General features: G+C 43.0%; 1 protein-coding gene across 1 annotated transcript in view; it reads right to left on the reverse strand.

The window, feature by feature from the left end:
• Nucleotides 1-9598: 9598 nt before the first annotated feature.
• The window catches only part of ZNF451 (zinc finger protein 451), a 40031-nt gene continuing 31876 nt past the window's right edge, over nucleotides 9599-17753 (reverse strand). Inside the window, exons 14-15 of the mRNA XM_069851448.1 lie at nucleotides 12951-13025; nucleotides 9599-10695 (exon numbers count right to left, since the gene is read on the reverse strand). Coding sequence (XP_069707549.1) covers nucleotides 10643-10695; nucleotides 12951-13025 — 128 coding nt within the window. The 3' untranslated portion in view covers nucleotides 9599-10642. The remainder of the gene's footprint in view (nucleotides 10696-12950; nucleotides 13026-17753) is intronic.

The raw sequence follows: 17753 nt of genomic DNA on the forward strand, positions 1-17753 counted from the left end.
CAGGGCGGCGGGAGGGGCCGGCGGGCCCCGAGCCATTGGCTGGCGGGGCCGGGGAGAGGGAGGGGGGCCGGGGTCGGGGTGAGGGAATCCTGAAGGCACGGGAAAGCCAGTCCTCGAATGCCGGGGCTGTGGAACCGCGGAATGAGCGAGTCACAGAATCCTAAAGTCACCGGATCCCAGAATCTTCGGATCCAGGAGCTGTGGAACCACAGAATCAGGGAATCATAGAATCCTAAAGTCATTGGATCCCAGAATATCTGAATCCAGCAATTGTGGAATCACATAATCAGGGAATCATAGAATCAGAACTATAGAATCCTAAAATCATAGAGTCCTAGAAGCTTTGAATCCAGGAGTTGTGGAACCACAGAATCAGGGAACCGTAGAATCCTAAAGTCGTTGGATCCCAGAATCTTCGGATCCAGGAGCTGTGGAACCACAGAATCAGGGAATTGTGGAATCGGAACTGTAGAATCCTAGAATCGCAGAATCATAGAATCCTAAAATCATAGAGTCCTAGAAACTTTGAATCCAGGAGTCGTGGAACCACAGAATCCTAAAGTCATTGGATCCCAGAATCTTCGGATCCAGGAGTTGTGGAACCACAGAATCAGGGAACCATAGAATCCTAAAGTCATTGGATCCCAGAATATCTGAATCCAGCAATTGTGGAATCACATAATCAGGGAATCATAGAATCAGAACTATAGAATCCTAAAATCATAGAGTCCTAGAAGCTTTGAATCCAGGAGTTGTGGAACCACAGAATCCTAAAGTCACTGGATCCCAGAATCTTCGGATCCAGGAGCTGTGGAACCACAGAATCAGGGAATTGTGGAATCAGAACTGTAGAATCCTAGAATCCCAGAATTGTAGAATCATAGAATCCTTAAATCATAAAATCCCAGAATCTTAGAATCCAGGAGTTGTGGAATCACAGCATCAGGGAATCACAGAATCATAGAATCCTAGAAGCTTTGAATCCAGGGGTTGTAGAATCACAGAATCAAGGAATCGTGGAATCATAGAATCCTAAAGTCATTGAATCTCAGAATCTTTGAATCCAGGAATCATGGAATCATAGACTCCTAAAATAATTTAATCCTAGAATCTCAAAATTGTAGAATCATAGAATCCTAAAATAATTGAATCCCAGAATCTCTGAATCCAGGAGTTGTGGAATCACAGAATCAGGGAATCGTGGAATCATGTAATCAGAATAGTAGACTCATGAAAATATGGCATAATGGAATCAGAATCATAGAATGGAGGAATTGTGGACTCATGGAATCACAGAATCAGGGAATTACGGAATCAGAATTGCAGAATCCTAGAATCATGGAATTGTAGAATCATAGAATCCTACAATAATTTAATCCTAGAATCTTGGAATTGTGCAAACACAGAATCCTAAAATCATTGAATCCAGGAATCGTAGAATCATGTAATCAGAATAATAAAGTGGTGATATTATGGAATCATAGAACCAGGCAATCATGGAATCATGGAATCGGAATCATGGAATTGGAATCATAGACTCATGAAATTGTGGGATCGTATAATTAGGGAATCATAGAATTGTGGAATCAAAATCATAGAATCCTACAATAATTGAGTACTTGGAACTGTAGAATCATTGAGTCCTAAAATCACTGAAACCTTGAATCTTTGAATCCAGGAACTGGGGAATCCAGGAAGCATAGAATCGTGGAATCATGGAATAGTAGAATCCTGAAATCCTGGAATCTTAGAACCATTTAATTGTAGAATTGTAGAATCATAGAATGGTTTGGGTTGGAAGGGATCTTAAAGCCCATCCAGTTCCAACCCCCCTGCCACAGGCAGGGACACCTCCCACTGGGTCAGATTGCTCAAGGACCCATCCAGCCTGGCCTTGAACACCTCCAGGGATGGGGCAGCCACAGCTTCGCTGGGCAACCTGGGCCAGTGCCTCACCACCCTCCTTACAAAGAATTTATTCCTTATGTCTCATCTAAATCTTCCTGCCTCCAATTTAAAGCCATTCCCTCTCATCCCATCACTCCAGGCCCTTGGAAAAAGCCCCTGCTCAGCTTTCCTGTAGCCTCTTCAGTTACTGGAAGGTTGCTATAAGATCTCCTTGGAGCCTTCTTTTTTCCAGGCTGAACAAGCCCAACTGTCTCGGAGCCTGTCCTCAGAGCAGAGGTGCTCTACCTGTTGGATCATTTTTGTAGCCCTCTTCTGGACCCGTCCCAACAGCTCCATCTCCTTCTTATGTTGAGGATTCCAGAACCGGACACAGGACTCCAGCTGAGGTCTCACAAGAGAGGAACAGAGGGGCACAATCCCCTCCCTCGCCCTGCTGGCCACGCTTCTTTGATGCAGCCCAGGACACCGTTGGCCTCTGGGCTGTGAGCGCACATTGCCAGCTCATGTCGGGCTTCTCATCAACGAGCACCCCCAAGTCCCTGTCTGCAGGGCAGCTCTCAACCACCTTGTCCCCAATCCTGTATTGATACTGCAGGTGGGCCAGGGTTCAGATGGGTCACATATAGGGATTAAACCCGCTGGGGACAGTTGTTTCCTGAGGTTACTGATGCCTCAGTTTCTCCCTGTACCCTTCCTGAGGCACAGAGGGACTCAAGCTGGCCCTGCCCCTGTCCTGTCCAAAGGACCAAAACGTAGACCAGCAGCACAAACTCTGTCTCTTGCTAAATCCAGAGCTGAGGGAGGAGGAATGAAGTTTTCAACATCTACACCTCGTTCGAGGTGGTAGCTGGCAGTGTGAGGAGCTGCCCTTCCAGAACCACTCTGTACAGTTAGTTCATTAGTTTGCTCTTTCGTTAAAGGACACAAGAAACACCACCACTACCTGTTTTTGTATGAAGTCATCAAAACAAGTGAGCGCACAGCTGAAACTCCTGAAAGCAGAAGACATGGGAGAAAATAAGGTATGCTTTAAAAATCCAGCAGCTTGTTTGAGGGAATCTGAGAAAAGTTGGAAAAAAAGTAAACCAGAGACAGCCCTTATGCAAACGTAACCTGAACAGCATCCCTCAAAACAAGATACCTGAGATACTGCCACTGATAGGATATCTTTCTGATGCTGGCTCTAAGAGCTCCCTGACTGCCTGCAGAAGTGAAGCCGTTCTACCAGCCTTTGTCGTCCAAGATATTAGAAAACCTTACTGGAAACAGAATTGTTCTTTTTCTATGCCAAAATTAATAATAATAATAATAAAATGTGTCTGACTGTTTCACGGCAGCCAATGCAGCAAATCTGCATCTGGTAGTGACTTGTTCCACGATTATATTTAACTTTTCTGTACGAACTAGCACTTTGTCTCTCGCAAGTGCCCACCGCAACGCCTTAGCCAACGACTCACATGGAATCTCTTGTACTTCAAGTTCCTGCTGGGAACATTGGTTCCAGCAATCCAAGTCGCTTTTACTTGCCGCTGCTGAGAGTGATCAAAAAGGAATTTGCTCTAGGTTTGGGCAAGTAGCGATTTTTGGCACACAGCTAAGAGGAGCATTGTTGCACTGGGATACTGGTTTGTATGCTTATCCGGCTAGGATTCAAAATAGCTGTTTGCTCAGGTTCGTCCATTCAGAATGATATCATGTCCCAAGCGCTCTCGTTACACTAATTGCCCAAGTTTTCTTTGGTTTACGTCTTATCCAAGTAAGGCTCGTTGCCCATGAGCTCATGGAAATAACATCATTTGAACAATTGTTCCATCCATCTTTCTACAGCCCTTGGAGAGGATAATTGAAAACCACTTCCCACCCCAAACACCTACAAGCAGAAATCATTTGCAGCCACGTCATGCAGTTTACAACCATTTTTTTTTCTAGGATCTTAATTTTTTTCCCCATGCTGATTTATTAAGTATCAATTTGATTTGATTTAAAAAGCAGAAATCAAAATAGCTGAACAGTTATGAAGATTTTTTAACTTGCACAGGGGTTTAATTCCAATGAAACAGGGGTATAACAGCTCTAGTTGTGTTCAAACGTATCCCATACAACAGTCTCTGACAGCAAAATGGCATTTTAACCCAGAAGTGAGAACAGTACAAACCATGGAACCAAAACTCAGTCAAAAGCAAAAACCAGTCTTCTGGGACAAGCCTCAGCATTACTTCCTCTGCAACCCAGCATATTTTCTCATTTAGAAACTTGGAAGGATCATCAAAACTGCTTTCCTGCTCTCTCGGAAGACTGGAGATCTAGGAAGATCTAGGAGGTTGCCCCCCATCCCCTCTATTTCTTGCCAAGGTACATAAAGGGGCAGCTCTCACCATTTTTTCAAAGTAATAGATGTCTGGGCTAGAAAGACATTAGGAAAAAAACATTAGGAAAAAAAAAGACATTAGGACAAGACATTAGGAAAAAAAAAGACAAAAAGACATTAGGAAAGACATTAGGAAAATATTTTTCACAGAAGGGGTCATTGGGCACTGGCAGAGGCTGCCCAGAGAGGTGGTTGAGTCACCTTCCCTGGAGGTGTTTAAGGCACGGGTGGACAAGGTGCTAAGGGGCATGGTTTAGTGTTTGATAGGAATGGTTGGACTTGATGATCTGGTGGGTCTCTTCCAACCTGGTTATTCTGTGATTCTGTGAAAGACCGGGAAGCAGGAAGGGCTGGAGGACTGGAAGTGACTCGCATCTGAATTGGGAGAAGTAGTTTGTGGACACAAACAGCAGGAATTAGATCCTTCAAGGGCACAAGGCAACAGGAGATGGTAAGGGCTCACGTCCAAAACAAAGCACAAATTCCATCCTCCTCCTTGTGGTCTGTGGTAAAGGAGGGTGGCAGCCAGGTAAGGGTTGCCGGTGCGGCCATCCTGATGTTCCCTTCTCCTCATCTTCTCTACAGCTGCGTTCACTGCACAGCCCTGCTCTGGCTCTGGGCACCAGCAGCAGCACGAGGAGAGGGTGTGTATCTCATGGTTTCTGCGTTCCCACCTCAGGAGTGAGGCCACTGACCGTCTCTTGTTGGAACTACAGCATAGTTAAAAAAGGGTGCTAACTGCAAACCAGAACAACGTACAGTGAAGTCCCATTTAGGTGTAAAAAGTCCTCTGATGTCACAGAAATAGCAACCTTCCCAGGCTTTGGATGTCTGATGTGTGTGTAGAAGTCCCAGAGCCAGGGATCTACACCAAAACTCTACAAATTGTCACATTGCTAAACAGCACCTTAGTTCCAACTTTGCCTTGTTTCAGATCCCAATATGTGCCTTGTCACATACCCCAACACTTACACACGAGCTATCATGGAATAGGATCAAAGAGAAAGTCCACACCCAAGGAATGCCATGGCAGATTATTTTCCTTCCTTCACCTACAGGAACTTCATCTGAAGAACCTTCTTTATAGATGGGTGGTACAGAAACACAGCACTTCCCATACATACCAGAACGATGCAACCAGGGCTTGGGCTGGCTAACCAAAGCCCAGCACCGTAACAACAGCAGTGAAGATGGCCTGATGAGAGATTTTTCAGATATGTTTTTAATCAAAACACAGAGCTGCTATCGCAGTGGGCTGCCCCCTCACTTAGCGCCTGCTGAACCTGTACCGCTGTGTCTTTACTGTTAGTTACCACGGCTAATTAAAGCCAGCCCTGGGTTTGCCTATACACGTTGCAATCGTTTCACAGTGTAGGCAAGCCCCGAGGTCCCAAGCCTGTCAGATGTCTGAACCAAGTCCTCTATCTCAGAAGCAATCGGAAAGCCGGCATGACCATTTCGGGGCATGCAGCAGTTCACTCTCGCAGGGAGGAAAACTGCCTAATAAACGAGCCAGTGAATTCCGTACAGCTGCAGATACTCAGCTGACTGTCGCTGTTGTCTCCCTCAGAGCTCCAAAAGGACTCACAGCAATCAGGACACTGCAGTCAACGAAAGGACGCTGGCAGAGATTTATGAAGGGAATTTTACATTACATTTCCACACACACTTTGCCATCTGAGTACACACATTGTCTGTTCTTGCTGCTTGCCATAAATCTGTTGACTTGTTTAAATCCACTCTTATAGCATCTCAGGCTGTATTATTTGACCCAGATTGTTACAACTGATCTCCAAACCATTTGAATTAAGACTTTCTACAGGAAACTTGAAGCAGTTTAGATGTGCCAAAAGGAATATCATAGAATCATAGAATCATAGAATCATAGAATCGCCAGGTTGGAAGAGACCCACCGGATCATCGAGTCCAACCATTCCTATCAAACACTAAACCATGCCCCTTAGCACCTCGTCCACCCGTGCCTTAAACACCTCCAGGGAAGGTGAATCAACCACCTCCCTGGGCAGCCTCTGCCAGTGCCCAATGACCCTTTCTGTGAAAAATTTTTTCCTAATGCCCAGCCTAAATCTCCCCTGGCGGAGCTTGAGGCCATTCCCTCTCATCCTGTCCCCTGTCACTTGGGAGGTCAGCACCCTCCTCTCCACAACCTCCTTTCAGGTAGTTGTAGAGAGCAATGAGGTCTCCCCTCAGCCTCCTCTTCTCCAGGCTAAACACCCCCAGCTCTCTCAGCCGTTCCTCATAAGGCCTGTTCTCCAGCCCCCTCACCAGCTTTGTTGCTCTTCTCTGGACTCGCTCCAGAGCCTCAACATCCTTCTTGTGGTGAGGGGCCCAGAACTGAACACAGGATTCGAGGAGCGGTCTCACCAGTGCCGAGTACAGAGGGAGAATAACCTCCCTGGACCTGCTGGTCACGCCGTTTCTGATCCAAGCCAAGATGCCATTGGCCTTCTTGGCCACCTGGGCCACTGCTGGCTCATGTTCAGTCGCTGTCAACCAACACCCCCAGGTCCCTCTCCTCCAGGCAGCTTTCTAGACAGACTTCTCCCAGTCTGTAGCACTGCACAGGGTTGTTGTGCCCCAAGTGCAGGACCCGGCACTTGGCCTTGTTAAACCTCATGCCATTGGACTCAGTCCAGCGGTCCAGCCTGTTCAGATCCCTTTGCAGAGCCTCCCGACCCTCCAGCAGATCGACACTTCCACCCAGCTTAGTGTCGTCCGCAAACTTGCTAAGGGTGCACTCGATGCCTTCATCCAGGTCATTGATAAAGACATTGAACAGGGCTGGACCCAGCACTGAGCCCTGGGGAACCCCACTTGTCACTGGCCTCCAGCTGGATTTCACACCATTTCCCACCACTCTCTGGGCCCGGCCAGCCAACCAGTTTCCCACCCAGGAGAGTGTGCGCCTGTCCAGGCCAGAGGCTGACAGTTTCCAAGCAGAACGCTGTGAGAAGCTGTGTCAAAGGCTTTGCTGAAGTCCAGGAAGACCACATCCACAGCCTTTCCCTCATCCAGCAGCCGAGTCACTTTGTCATAGAAGGCGATAAAGCTCCTTAGCTGGACAGAATTGCCAGAAAGTCTCTTTGTGCTAATGTCAGCCGCTTTTTAAAATGAATTTTGAAACAATTACTCATCCAGCCTCGCTCACCTCCTTCCAATTTACAACAGTAGTCATTGTAAACATTGCTAGCACAACACAAGCTGATGATAGAACACTTTCCTTTTAAGAAAGAAGACGGCGTAACTTCATACCTCTATGAACTTCACCATATTTGGTAAAGATTCAGTAAAGCTTTGCATTCTGTGGCCGCTATAGGAACAGTGGTGGTCATTTCAGTGTACCTCAAAGAGCTAAGAAAATTAACTACCACCCAAAAACATATACAAAGCAAGTACCTTACAGTAATCTAATCTCAATTTTTTTACATCATATTATTAAACTACAGAAGCAGCCAGGCTGGTGTGATGTTTTACTGCTCCATCCACTCTAACAGTTGCACCGGCTTATTTGGAATCTCATCTTCTCTCTGAATAGGATGAAAAGAGGGATTTTGTATGATATGAAAGAACATGGCAAACAAAGCACCGAGGTCATAAGGACCTTGCACCAATCTCAACTTGTTTTGATTTCAGTTTTGTAAAACTTTACAGTGCATGTGTTAAGAAATGAGAAGCAATAAAAGGAACAGCTCGTGGCAGTGAGGTGGAAATTAGACTTTTTCCTCATTAAAAATAAATAAGAAAAAGCATCACACGATTGATTTGGACCAATGAATGGTGAACTCTTATATCACCACAAAAGAAAATTCCTTTAAAAAGGGTAGGACAAATGTCTTCTGGTACAAACATAAAGGATGCTGGGCAAGCTCCTTTTGACAGATGAGTTGTGCTCATAAATGCAGACAAATCTCTCTGCATGTGCAAGGCAAACCTCAAAAATTTCAGCCAGTTAAACAAGACTTCCCAGCCAGAAACACTAAACTCTGAAACACAACCATTTACAAGACACATTTTGCAGCTGAAGAACAAAGGCCAGTACTACAGTACGTTGATGAGTACAAAGTCACACGTCTGTACATGTAGCGTTTTAAGAACCCAATTTTCCCTGTTGTTCTGGAAACCTAAGTACCAAAAAAAAGCCTGCGGTGGCAGAAAATTTTGCAAAGAAAAATGTCAGAGTTAAGAGAACTTCAAAGAGACAAAGACAATGAGGACAAATTTGAAGACATCAGTAATTCTGGAAACCACTTTCAACACAAGAAGTATACAGAAAGTAGAAGTCGTTGTAGCTGTTTTATAAAAAAGCCATAGGCATCAGTGGTTGGGATTTGCGACTTGTTCCAATCAGTAGATGAGGCTGCCGATACAACATGTTTAATAACCAGAGTGCCAAGTACAGAGAAGGTGTGTGCACAGATGGCTTTTTTTTTTTAATGCAATTAAGTCGTCGCTCATCAGGTACAAACTTTACATTTACAACAGAATAAAGGAAAATGATGAGGAATAAAGCACATGATCAAAAGCTAACATAGCAGACTGGCAAAGACCATCTACCCAGGTTTTAAACAATCCTCAAGACAAGCAAAGTACTTTTTCCTCAGTCTGAAACATCTTCTTCCTGTTTGAAAGGAATTTGCAGCTTGAGGGTCTGCACTGGGAAAACCACCCTGCCCAAAAGCCTCTATCAGTTTGACTCGTATGTTTTTTGGGGTGAAAATTGTTTTCTGTCTCATTCCATGCTTTATTAGAAGAACTTGGTATGAAAAAAAAACTAGAGCTGATTTACCTCGAGTCAGTAGCTAAAAACAACTCAAAATCTTCTAGAACAAGGCTTCCTCAGCAGCAGGATGAGCTACACACCCGGATTTGACCAGGACTACATTTAATCAGAGACCTGCAGTGGGAAAGCCAGCAGCAGGCATAGTAGAAAAACATTCAGAGGTCTTGTTCACTCTGAGACAGGCAAGTGTTGGAGTCAAATGCACTGAACAGTTTCTTGACTGCTAACGAGCATTGAGATAACTCACTAGATTATTCTGTTTATTAATTCTGTTTGTTTCATAGATGAAAATTATAACAGTATCACAATTGGAAAGAAACCAGTTCCAGTTTCTCAGCTTTTCCAACCATGATGAACCACAACTGTCATTATTCCGACTCCTTGAAATGAAAGTGACAAAAATCTAGCCTTCCCTTTGTCTTACTCACCACAAAAGGGGATACTTTTGCATAATAAATATTTAGATTGACAGCAGTTAGAAGTAAGCTCACAGGCTAATGAATAATAATTAAAAAAAAAAAAAATCAACCTCGAATTTTATTACATTGAGATCCTTACTGGTTGACAGCAGTTGTTAACTACAATATGATAGGCTGGTAAAGCTGGACAGCTTGCATAGGTATTTTTAAGTGAAGGAAGTGAGAAGTTGGCATAAATAATTTTAAACACAAATGATTTTCACCTTAAAATAAGGACAGTACAAAAATAATTAAAACGTTTCCATTAATTTATCCAAGGTCCCCTCTTCATGAACAGAAGGGAGCAAGGGCAATAGAATATAGGAATAATAAAGCTTTATTTCTCTCACATCTATTCAAAACAGGAACTAGAAAGTCTTTTTAGCTTCTGTTCACTTACAAACTTGTTCCAGCCTCAGAGCAGAGAGAGGAACTGAATCTGTCAAACTTTAAGCCAGAAAATCCAACACTCTACAATGCTACTACTGAAAGAACTTATACATTTATAAAAATAAAGCTAACAAGCTAACTGTACAGCCTGTGATCCTAACACTTATAACAAACACTTATAACAAGACAAAGGTGAGACTGGCCACAGGCAAGTCTTAGGCCATATGTTCAGTTTATAAACCCGGGATTTAAGCTTCTCATTGTAACAAGATTAGCGAGGCAAATCTGAGATAACTGGAGTTTACTATTTTTATCTGTTGCGAAGACCACATGAAAAAGTAAATTAAGACAATGACAAATTGTAACAGAAAACTTAAATACAAGAACTGATTTAAAAAAACTGACAGTGAAGCCCCCCAGAATACCTAGTAGGATCAGCCTACCCATTAGGCAACAACTTATACAGCTAGACTGGAGAGACTTAGTCATCACCCATTAGAAACAGAATATGCAAAGGCTTAAAAAGTTATTTTTATCATACACAATATATCGCAACAGATATCCATAGATTCCAGCTGTTCATCAGCATGACAGGTTGTATCAGGTTATAAATCTAACAATTCAAGATACAGGCGTGTTTTTGAAGTGGTATTTCTGAACCTTTGTAAACAGATGAACAAGCTTCTGTTTTTGTAAGCAGCTCTGATGTATTTTAATTTACATTTCCTCAAGGCTTCTCTTGATAGCTTCTTCCAATTCTGCATCTTGCTCTGTATAAATACAAAAACCCAATTATAATCTCCAGCTATAGTCGGTATCGAGTCACAAACAGAACTACATTCATATCGTTACATAAAGCAACAAATTACTCTGTAGGCAATGTCAGCAGGCTGCAAAAAAACCCCAAAATGTAGACAAACAGAACGAAAGTATTTTCCCTGCTGTCTTATGCTATATTCTCAACACTTTTAACACTTCAAAATATAGGAGCAACGTCTACAACCTTCCAAGGGCAGCCCGATGATTAGCTGAAGAGTATAACACGAGTACATATTTAATGGTGAAAATAATACCAAGATTAGAACCCATATGTATGCGCCAAGAAAAATAAAAGTATTAAAGCAAAAGAGACAGACACAGAAAGCAAGCACAGTGGTTTCAGTAGTTTCATTCCAGTTCCTTATCAACAGTTATTCCTGTATCTAAGTTCTAGCTTGGCGCTACTGTTGTCACTCTTACTATGAGGGCGAGACATGAGTAGAGAAAAAGTCACGTCAACAGTCAGATTTTCATAATACTAAACCTTGTTTGGTGTTAATGAATTAAATATCACAAGTACGACAAGGTTTATATGTACAGTAAATATTAATTCCACTGGTATAGCTGGAAAACTAAAGCAGCTTTCAGACACACTGTCATTCTTCAGTTATTCATCATCTGCTTTCGGAGGATGCGAGCACATCCTATAAAAAGCTGCCTGTACTTATGACAAAGGAAACAGAATAATTACATATATTAACATAGCAGATTTTAAAGCTTTAATTATTGTTGAGCTGCTTTACGCAAGGCCTAGACTTGGAATAGAAGTAGCATCAATGAGTGCTGTCTCATGTCAGCAGAGCCATATTCAGACACCTGGACTTCCTTGCAACATCCGATGCTACTGGTAAAGAGACAAGTTAAGTTTCTGAATGGAAAACGTTACACGGACACAAAAACAAAAAAGAAATTTTGAAACTAAAATCACAGAATCATAGAATAGTTTGGGCTGGAAGGGACTTTAAAGATCGTCTAGTTCCAACCCCGCTGCCATTAGCAGGGACATCCCACTACATCAGGCTGCTCAAAGCCCCATCCAACCTGGCCTTGAAAACAAAGCAGAAAACCATTTGCAGACAGCAGCTTGCTTCAAAATATGTTGTCATTTAGCCACTGAGCACATGCAAGAATCAAGAACAAGGTCTAAGCTGTGATTCCCTTGCTGATGGCATGCAGTTGGCTCCACAGTGGTATCTGATCGTCTGCTGTTCCCTGGAGCTGCTGAAGCACCTTTTTCTGCCTCCTACACTTGCTTTTTGCTTTCTCCTCTAATGCCTTTTCCATCGTACCCCTTTTCTGGGCCCACTCTTGCCTCCTCCCTCCCTCCTTCCTCGTGCTAGGACTGTCACCAGCAACGCAGGCAGCCAGGGAATACAGCCCACACGAGGCTGCTTCGCAAGGACAGATGGCTTCAGCGCTGCAGTGTCAGGACTGAGACCTCCTCTATGCACCACGTGCCACCGCTGTCCCTGATGGTGACAGCCAGTCCTAGGGGACCTGGCCAGGCAAGCTTCCAATACAGTAGATGAATATGTTGGACACTGAATAACAATATTTAGCAACACTTGTTATAGTCCCAGAATTTATTCAGTTATAACTAAGATTTAGTTATTCAGTTACCTTGTTTCAGTTTGTTTTCCTTCCATCAAGGCAGTCTTTAAACACTACATTATTTTCAAAGCACACTGTAGCGTCACTGAAAATCGGTGACTACACTGTATGAACACCAATCACCACTACGCACAACAGCAAAAGGATGAAAACAATTTCAAATAAGGTAAGATATGATGCAAGCAGACAGCTGTACTGCTGATTCAAACTTGCGCATAAACCTATGCAGACCAGAGCGCTCTGTTGACATATAATATCTATTTTTGAACTATTTATTCAGAGGTTTAACTATTTAGACAGTAGTTCTACTCAAGAGTCAACACAGTCATAATAAACTGGTACAAAGCGAGCACAGTCAAGTGCACAACACCCTGTCGTGCACCAAATAGATTTTGAGTCTGCTGGCATACTTTTCAGGTTAGGAAATTATTTTTCCTTTATAACTCTCAGTGTTCTTAACTACTCAAGATCACCCAGCGTATTTTGGAGAGCATTCCTAAGAGGTCACTTGCCATAAAACTGATTGTAAGTTTAGTTTCTGTACCTTCCATAATTAATAGCACTCCCGAACAAAGAAAAGTAAAAATTAACAGACCTTCCTCTTTCTTTGCTTCTTCTAAACTCCTCCTCATTGTTAGCTTGATATCTTCATCCTCTTCGCTATCTGAACCTGAAATGCACAAATGAAACATAAATTACACATTGCTTCTAATAAAGAAGTTAAGTCCCCTCTTGCATTTCTCTCACTGTAACAACAGTACGGGTTGGATTTGAAGAAACACAGTTGTCATGATCTGAACATCAAGATAAAAATATATTGTAGTGGTAGTTTAAGACAGTAACTCAGAGGAGTTATTTTTTAGCTACCCTTTTTCCTTTCTCCCCCAAATCTGGGGGCAGACTGCTTCAATTTTATACTATTTTAAAGTGGTAACAAGAAATAACAGGTGCAGAAGCTATTGTTAGCATCTACTGCATTTGCTTTTTTTGCAATACTTAAAAAAAATTAATAAAAGGACATTACACACTTCCTACAAAACACATCAAAGATTTAATCATGGGGAAGAAATGCTATAGTGTGTCTCTACCTACGCACGATCTTAGCCATATTTTGCTGCCTATTTAATTCATTTGAATAACGGAGTGCTATAACTCAACTGAGCAGTGCAACTCAGCAGATATTGTTCAAATCCCACAGAAGAATAAAGTCAATATGTGTAGTTTGATTTGCCAACTTCTTACAGCCAAACTCAGCCAAAACTCCACAGGCTTTCCCTGTCTACAGAACATTCTTCATGTGACTGGTTTTCCATTCCAAAATAACAGCTCTATTTTGGAGTGTCTAGCAGGGATTGGTGCACCTAAGGTGTTTTGCTTTTTTTTATTTTTCATTTGTTTTAAACAGCCCCAGTGAACTACAGGTTAAAAAATTAACAAGTCAATGAGTCACATCATGCATGCACTTGCCTGCTACAGGCTATTGCTATTTTGGGAGATGGCCTATTTTGGGAGATGGCCTCTGTAATGAGGCCTTACAGTATTTGCAATCAACCAGGTCTCCTACGGTCACATCAACAGAAGCGCTTCCCTTAAAGTCACCACATTTACTGGTACACCAATGTACTTCTCATTACGTTTACCGGCAAAGAACATTCCGATATGGACATCTAATTTACTGACTGTGACTTTGGCGTTTTACGTGACCCAGGTTAAGTCTTAAAAGAGACAGGTACACTTTCTAAAGTTTGTTATCAAACCCCTGACCCATATGCCTTTGTTTGAACAGCAACACTGCCGACTTTCCTAATTCCAGGAACACAAACTCCAACAGCTGGTATCAAACAGATATCACGACCCTCCACAGATGCCAGAAATGGTTGAGTACACATTGCATTTGAAATGATCTTTCTCCAGTCCCTTGGCAGACTGACTGTGAATCCTTTTTGCCTACTATCTCTGGACAGAAGAGAGACTATTTTTTACATCATCTTCCAAAGCAAACAAAGCAAAAGAAAGAAAACCCCACACAACCCACACAAACGTCATTACAATCACTTATGAAAGGGAGGGGAAAGTGCAAAGAAAAGGCTTTGCAAAAGTTGCTTCTTCCTTATTAACCATCCTTTTAATCTTCCAGCCCTGAAGAAATCTCAGATTGCTGGAAAAAGTTTTGTACCTGTTAGAGGTGTTAACAGTTAAAGCAATCACTCCCTAACTAATTTGTTGGCGTTAAGTATAAGGGAAGAAATGAGATATGCAGAGCAATAAGCAATAAGGCATAGTACAAGTAGTCTCTGGTGTGCTTTAATTTAAAATAGAAATGCATTAAGGACACTTTCCCCATGGTTTGGTTGGATTTTTTTTTTTTAGGCAACTTGACATGAGATGCTGGCAAACAGGAAAGGCAATATTCTTCTGACTGGCATCTTGCCTAGATGGTTAAACAGGAGAGAATCAGAGTACTCAAATTCAGCAGTTTCTTTCAGATATGATCTAAAGAAGTCGACTTTCTTGGAAGCGGTTAGAGTCAGTTAGCATTCACCACAGAAGAAGCCATGGTGGCAACCCAATAACATGGTTAGAGGACAGTGCTCTCCTGCTTGCTCCCCGCTCCCCCAGCCCAGCTACAGGCTAAGTTGGCTCTAATTTTTCAGAATACAGCAGATCAGCAGCTAAGTCGACTTTACCGTCAATTAGGACAGTTATAAATGCTAAAGCAGGATTTGTAGATAGAATCATTATTCTAGTTCATTAACAAGTAGTCTAGGATTCACCTCACGTATAAATGCAGGTCTCATCCTGCCAAACTGTTTTGTTAGTCACGCCACCTTAATTACACCCCTGTAATAACGTGGGGTACACATTCATATTGGAACAGAGGCGTATGCAAACTGGCATGCAAAATATTTAAACCTTTTAAAACAATCTGCGCGCCCCATGATTTATCACTGCACCTTATATGCAATAACTAAATACTACTTGATAATTGCAACATCACAGAGAACAGGTTTGCTTAAAGCATAATTGAAGAAACACCATTGCACTGCCATAAACCATGAAACTTGAAAACAATTAGTACTGGTGACGTTCTGTTAGTTTGAAGAGGGGTAAAAATCAGCTCAGAGTCCAATGTGGTTAGGAAGCACGTTAAGTCTCATAAGCTACACTCTGCCTTCATTGGTCACTATTTACATGCAAGACTTCTCTCCCTCTCCTCTTAACCGTATTAATATACATTCAGCTCCCCATGAAGGTAGATGCTGGATTCTCTGAAAGCTTTGAGTTGGTGCAAGTGAGCCTATTAAGAGGCTAACAGAGCCACATCTTATTTAGGAACTTTTCAAGCAAAGGCTTATCCGTTTCTTGGACAGCATCCAAGATTTTCTTTATCCAAGCCCAAAACCATGGTTATGCTTGTCCTCAGTGTCCTCCCCTGCATCATCCTTCCCAAATCTGCACAGAGCAAAGACTAAAGGCAAAAAAGCAGTAAAGATGACAATTTTCAGATGCTCTGATACAGCTCTATGGGAATCAGGAATGAGACTGCAAGAGGCAGAAGAAAAGCTGTCTACAGGCAAAAATTCTAGGCAGAAATGCTCCAACAAATAAAGGGGCAGGGGACAGGAATTCAGGTTCCTTTAGGGAATGGCAGCAAGAACTATTACTGCTGAACTCATTCACTGTCAACTAAAGAAAATGAAAAGCCAACTGACTGAATAGATGCATTTTCAAGTCAGAAGAGACCAGGCTGCTTTTCCACAAGGGACAGATAATTGTGCTTGATCTGATGTTGCTCGTAGCACGTCTGTACCCTGTGACTGACCTCTGCTCTCAAGGAGAGACATTAGATTCCTGTTAAGAATACTCTGTGCAAATAGCACAGAATGCTTGAGGTTGGAAGGAGCCTTTGAAGGTCTTGTCCGGCCTCCCTGCTCAGGCAGGATCACCGAGAGCCACCTGCCCAGGGCTACACTCAGACAGCTTTTGAATATTACCAAAAGGACACTATACTGAGGAGCTCAGAACTTGACCATTATGGCCCTACCAGTGCTCAGGAGGGGTGAAGGAACATCTCCCTCAACCTGCCAGCAACAAGCCCTCCTAACAGGACCTCCTTGATAGGAATGGTTGGACTCGATGATCCAGAGGGTCTTTTCCAACCTAGTGATTCTGTGATTAATGCAGCCCAGTGTACTGTTCGCCTTCTTAGCCATGACAGCACGTTGCTGGCTGTCAACGTGTCAACGTCAACACGGTGCCTACTAGGACCCCCAGCAGGTTCCTTTCTGCAAAGCTGTCTTCCAGCTGGTTGAACCTGGGTCAGCATACATTGGTGCTTGGGAGTTGTTCCTCAGCAGGTACAGGATTCCACTCTTCTTGTTGCATTTCAAGAGATTCCCATCAGCCCATTTTTCCCCTGGCAACGTCCCTCTGGATGGCAGCACAACCCTCTGGTGTTATCAGCCACTCTTCCCAGCTTTGTGTCATTGGCAGACTTGATAAGGGTGCACTATTCCTCACCATCTAGGTCATTAATTAAGACGTTAAACAGGACCGGGGTGAATAGGGGTCGTACCTCTGGGGTACACTGCTGGTTACTGGCCTCTAACTGAACTACGTGACATCGACCACCATGTTCCAGGTCTGGCTATTCAGCCAGTTTTCAATCCACCTCAGTCTGCTCATCCAGCCCACACTTCACTCCTAGTACTGCTGACATCTTCTGATGAAGAGTAAACAAGAATGTTTGATTTGGAGAGATCAGGCACGTCCTGCCCCTTGTTAAAATGCTTAGCACATTCTGCAGTTCCCAATTCCTCTTGGGTCAGAGGAGAAGCAATTGCCTAGTTTCTCAGCCAAGAGGTCTTAAGATGTGGCCTCTTCTCTAGTACATTTTGTTAAATAAACAACAGCTAAGAAATGCTGACTGTACCTACTCTCTCAACACATTCCTACTGCTCACTATTGTCCTCACGTATTGCCAAATTCCTGCTGGAAGAACATGAAAAACATGAAAACAAATTCTAGATGAATGCATTGCTCAGAGACCTGAAAAATGAACCATGTAGATGGGAGCAAATATAGTGATTATTTTGACATTTCACAAGTCTCTCAGAGAGACTCCCCTTGCTGCCCAGGAAAGTCGGCATCACTGAAGATGTTAAAAAAATGTGTAGATGTGGCACTTTGGGACATGGTTTAGTAAGTGTGGGGGTGGTGGGCTGGTGGTCTTGATCTTAGAGGTCTTTTCCAACCTTAACGATTCTATGATTCTAAGTGTTTTGGGAAAAGAGTGGTAAACTTGTACAAAATGCAAGCGCCACCCACTGTCCTAACATCAGAACACCAGAGCTCGAATTTGAATTATCTGCCTGCACGCCTCAGCCCAATTCCCCCT

The sequence above is a fragment of the Phaenicophaeus curvirostris genome, chromosome 2 (genome assembly GCF_032191515.1).
Source record: "Phaenicophaeus curvirostris isolate KB17595 chromosome 2, BPBGC_Pcur_1.0, whole genome shotgun sequence".
Lineage (NCBI taxonomy): Eukaryota > Metazoa > Chordata > Aves > Cuculiformes > Cuculidae > Phaenicophaeus > Phaenicophaeus curvirostris.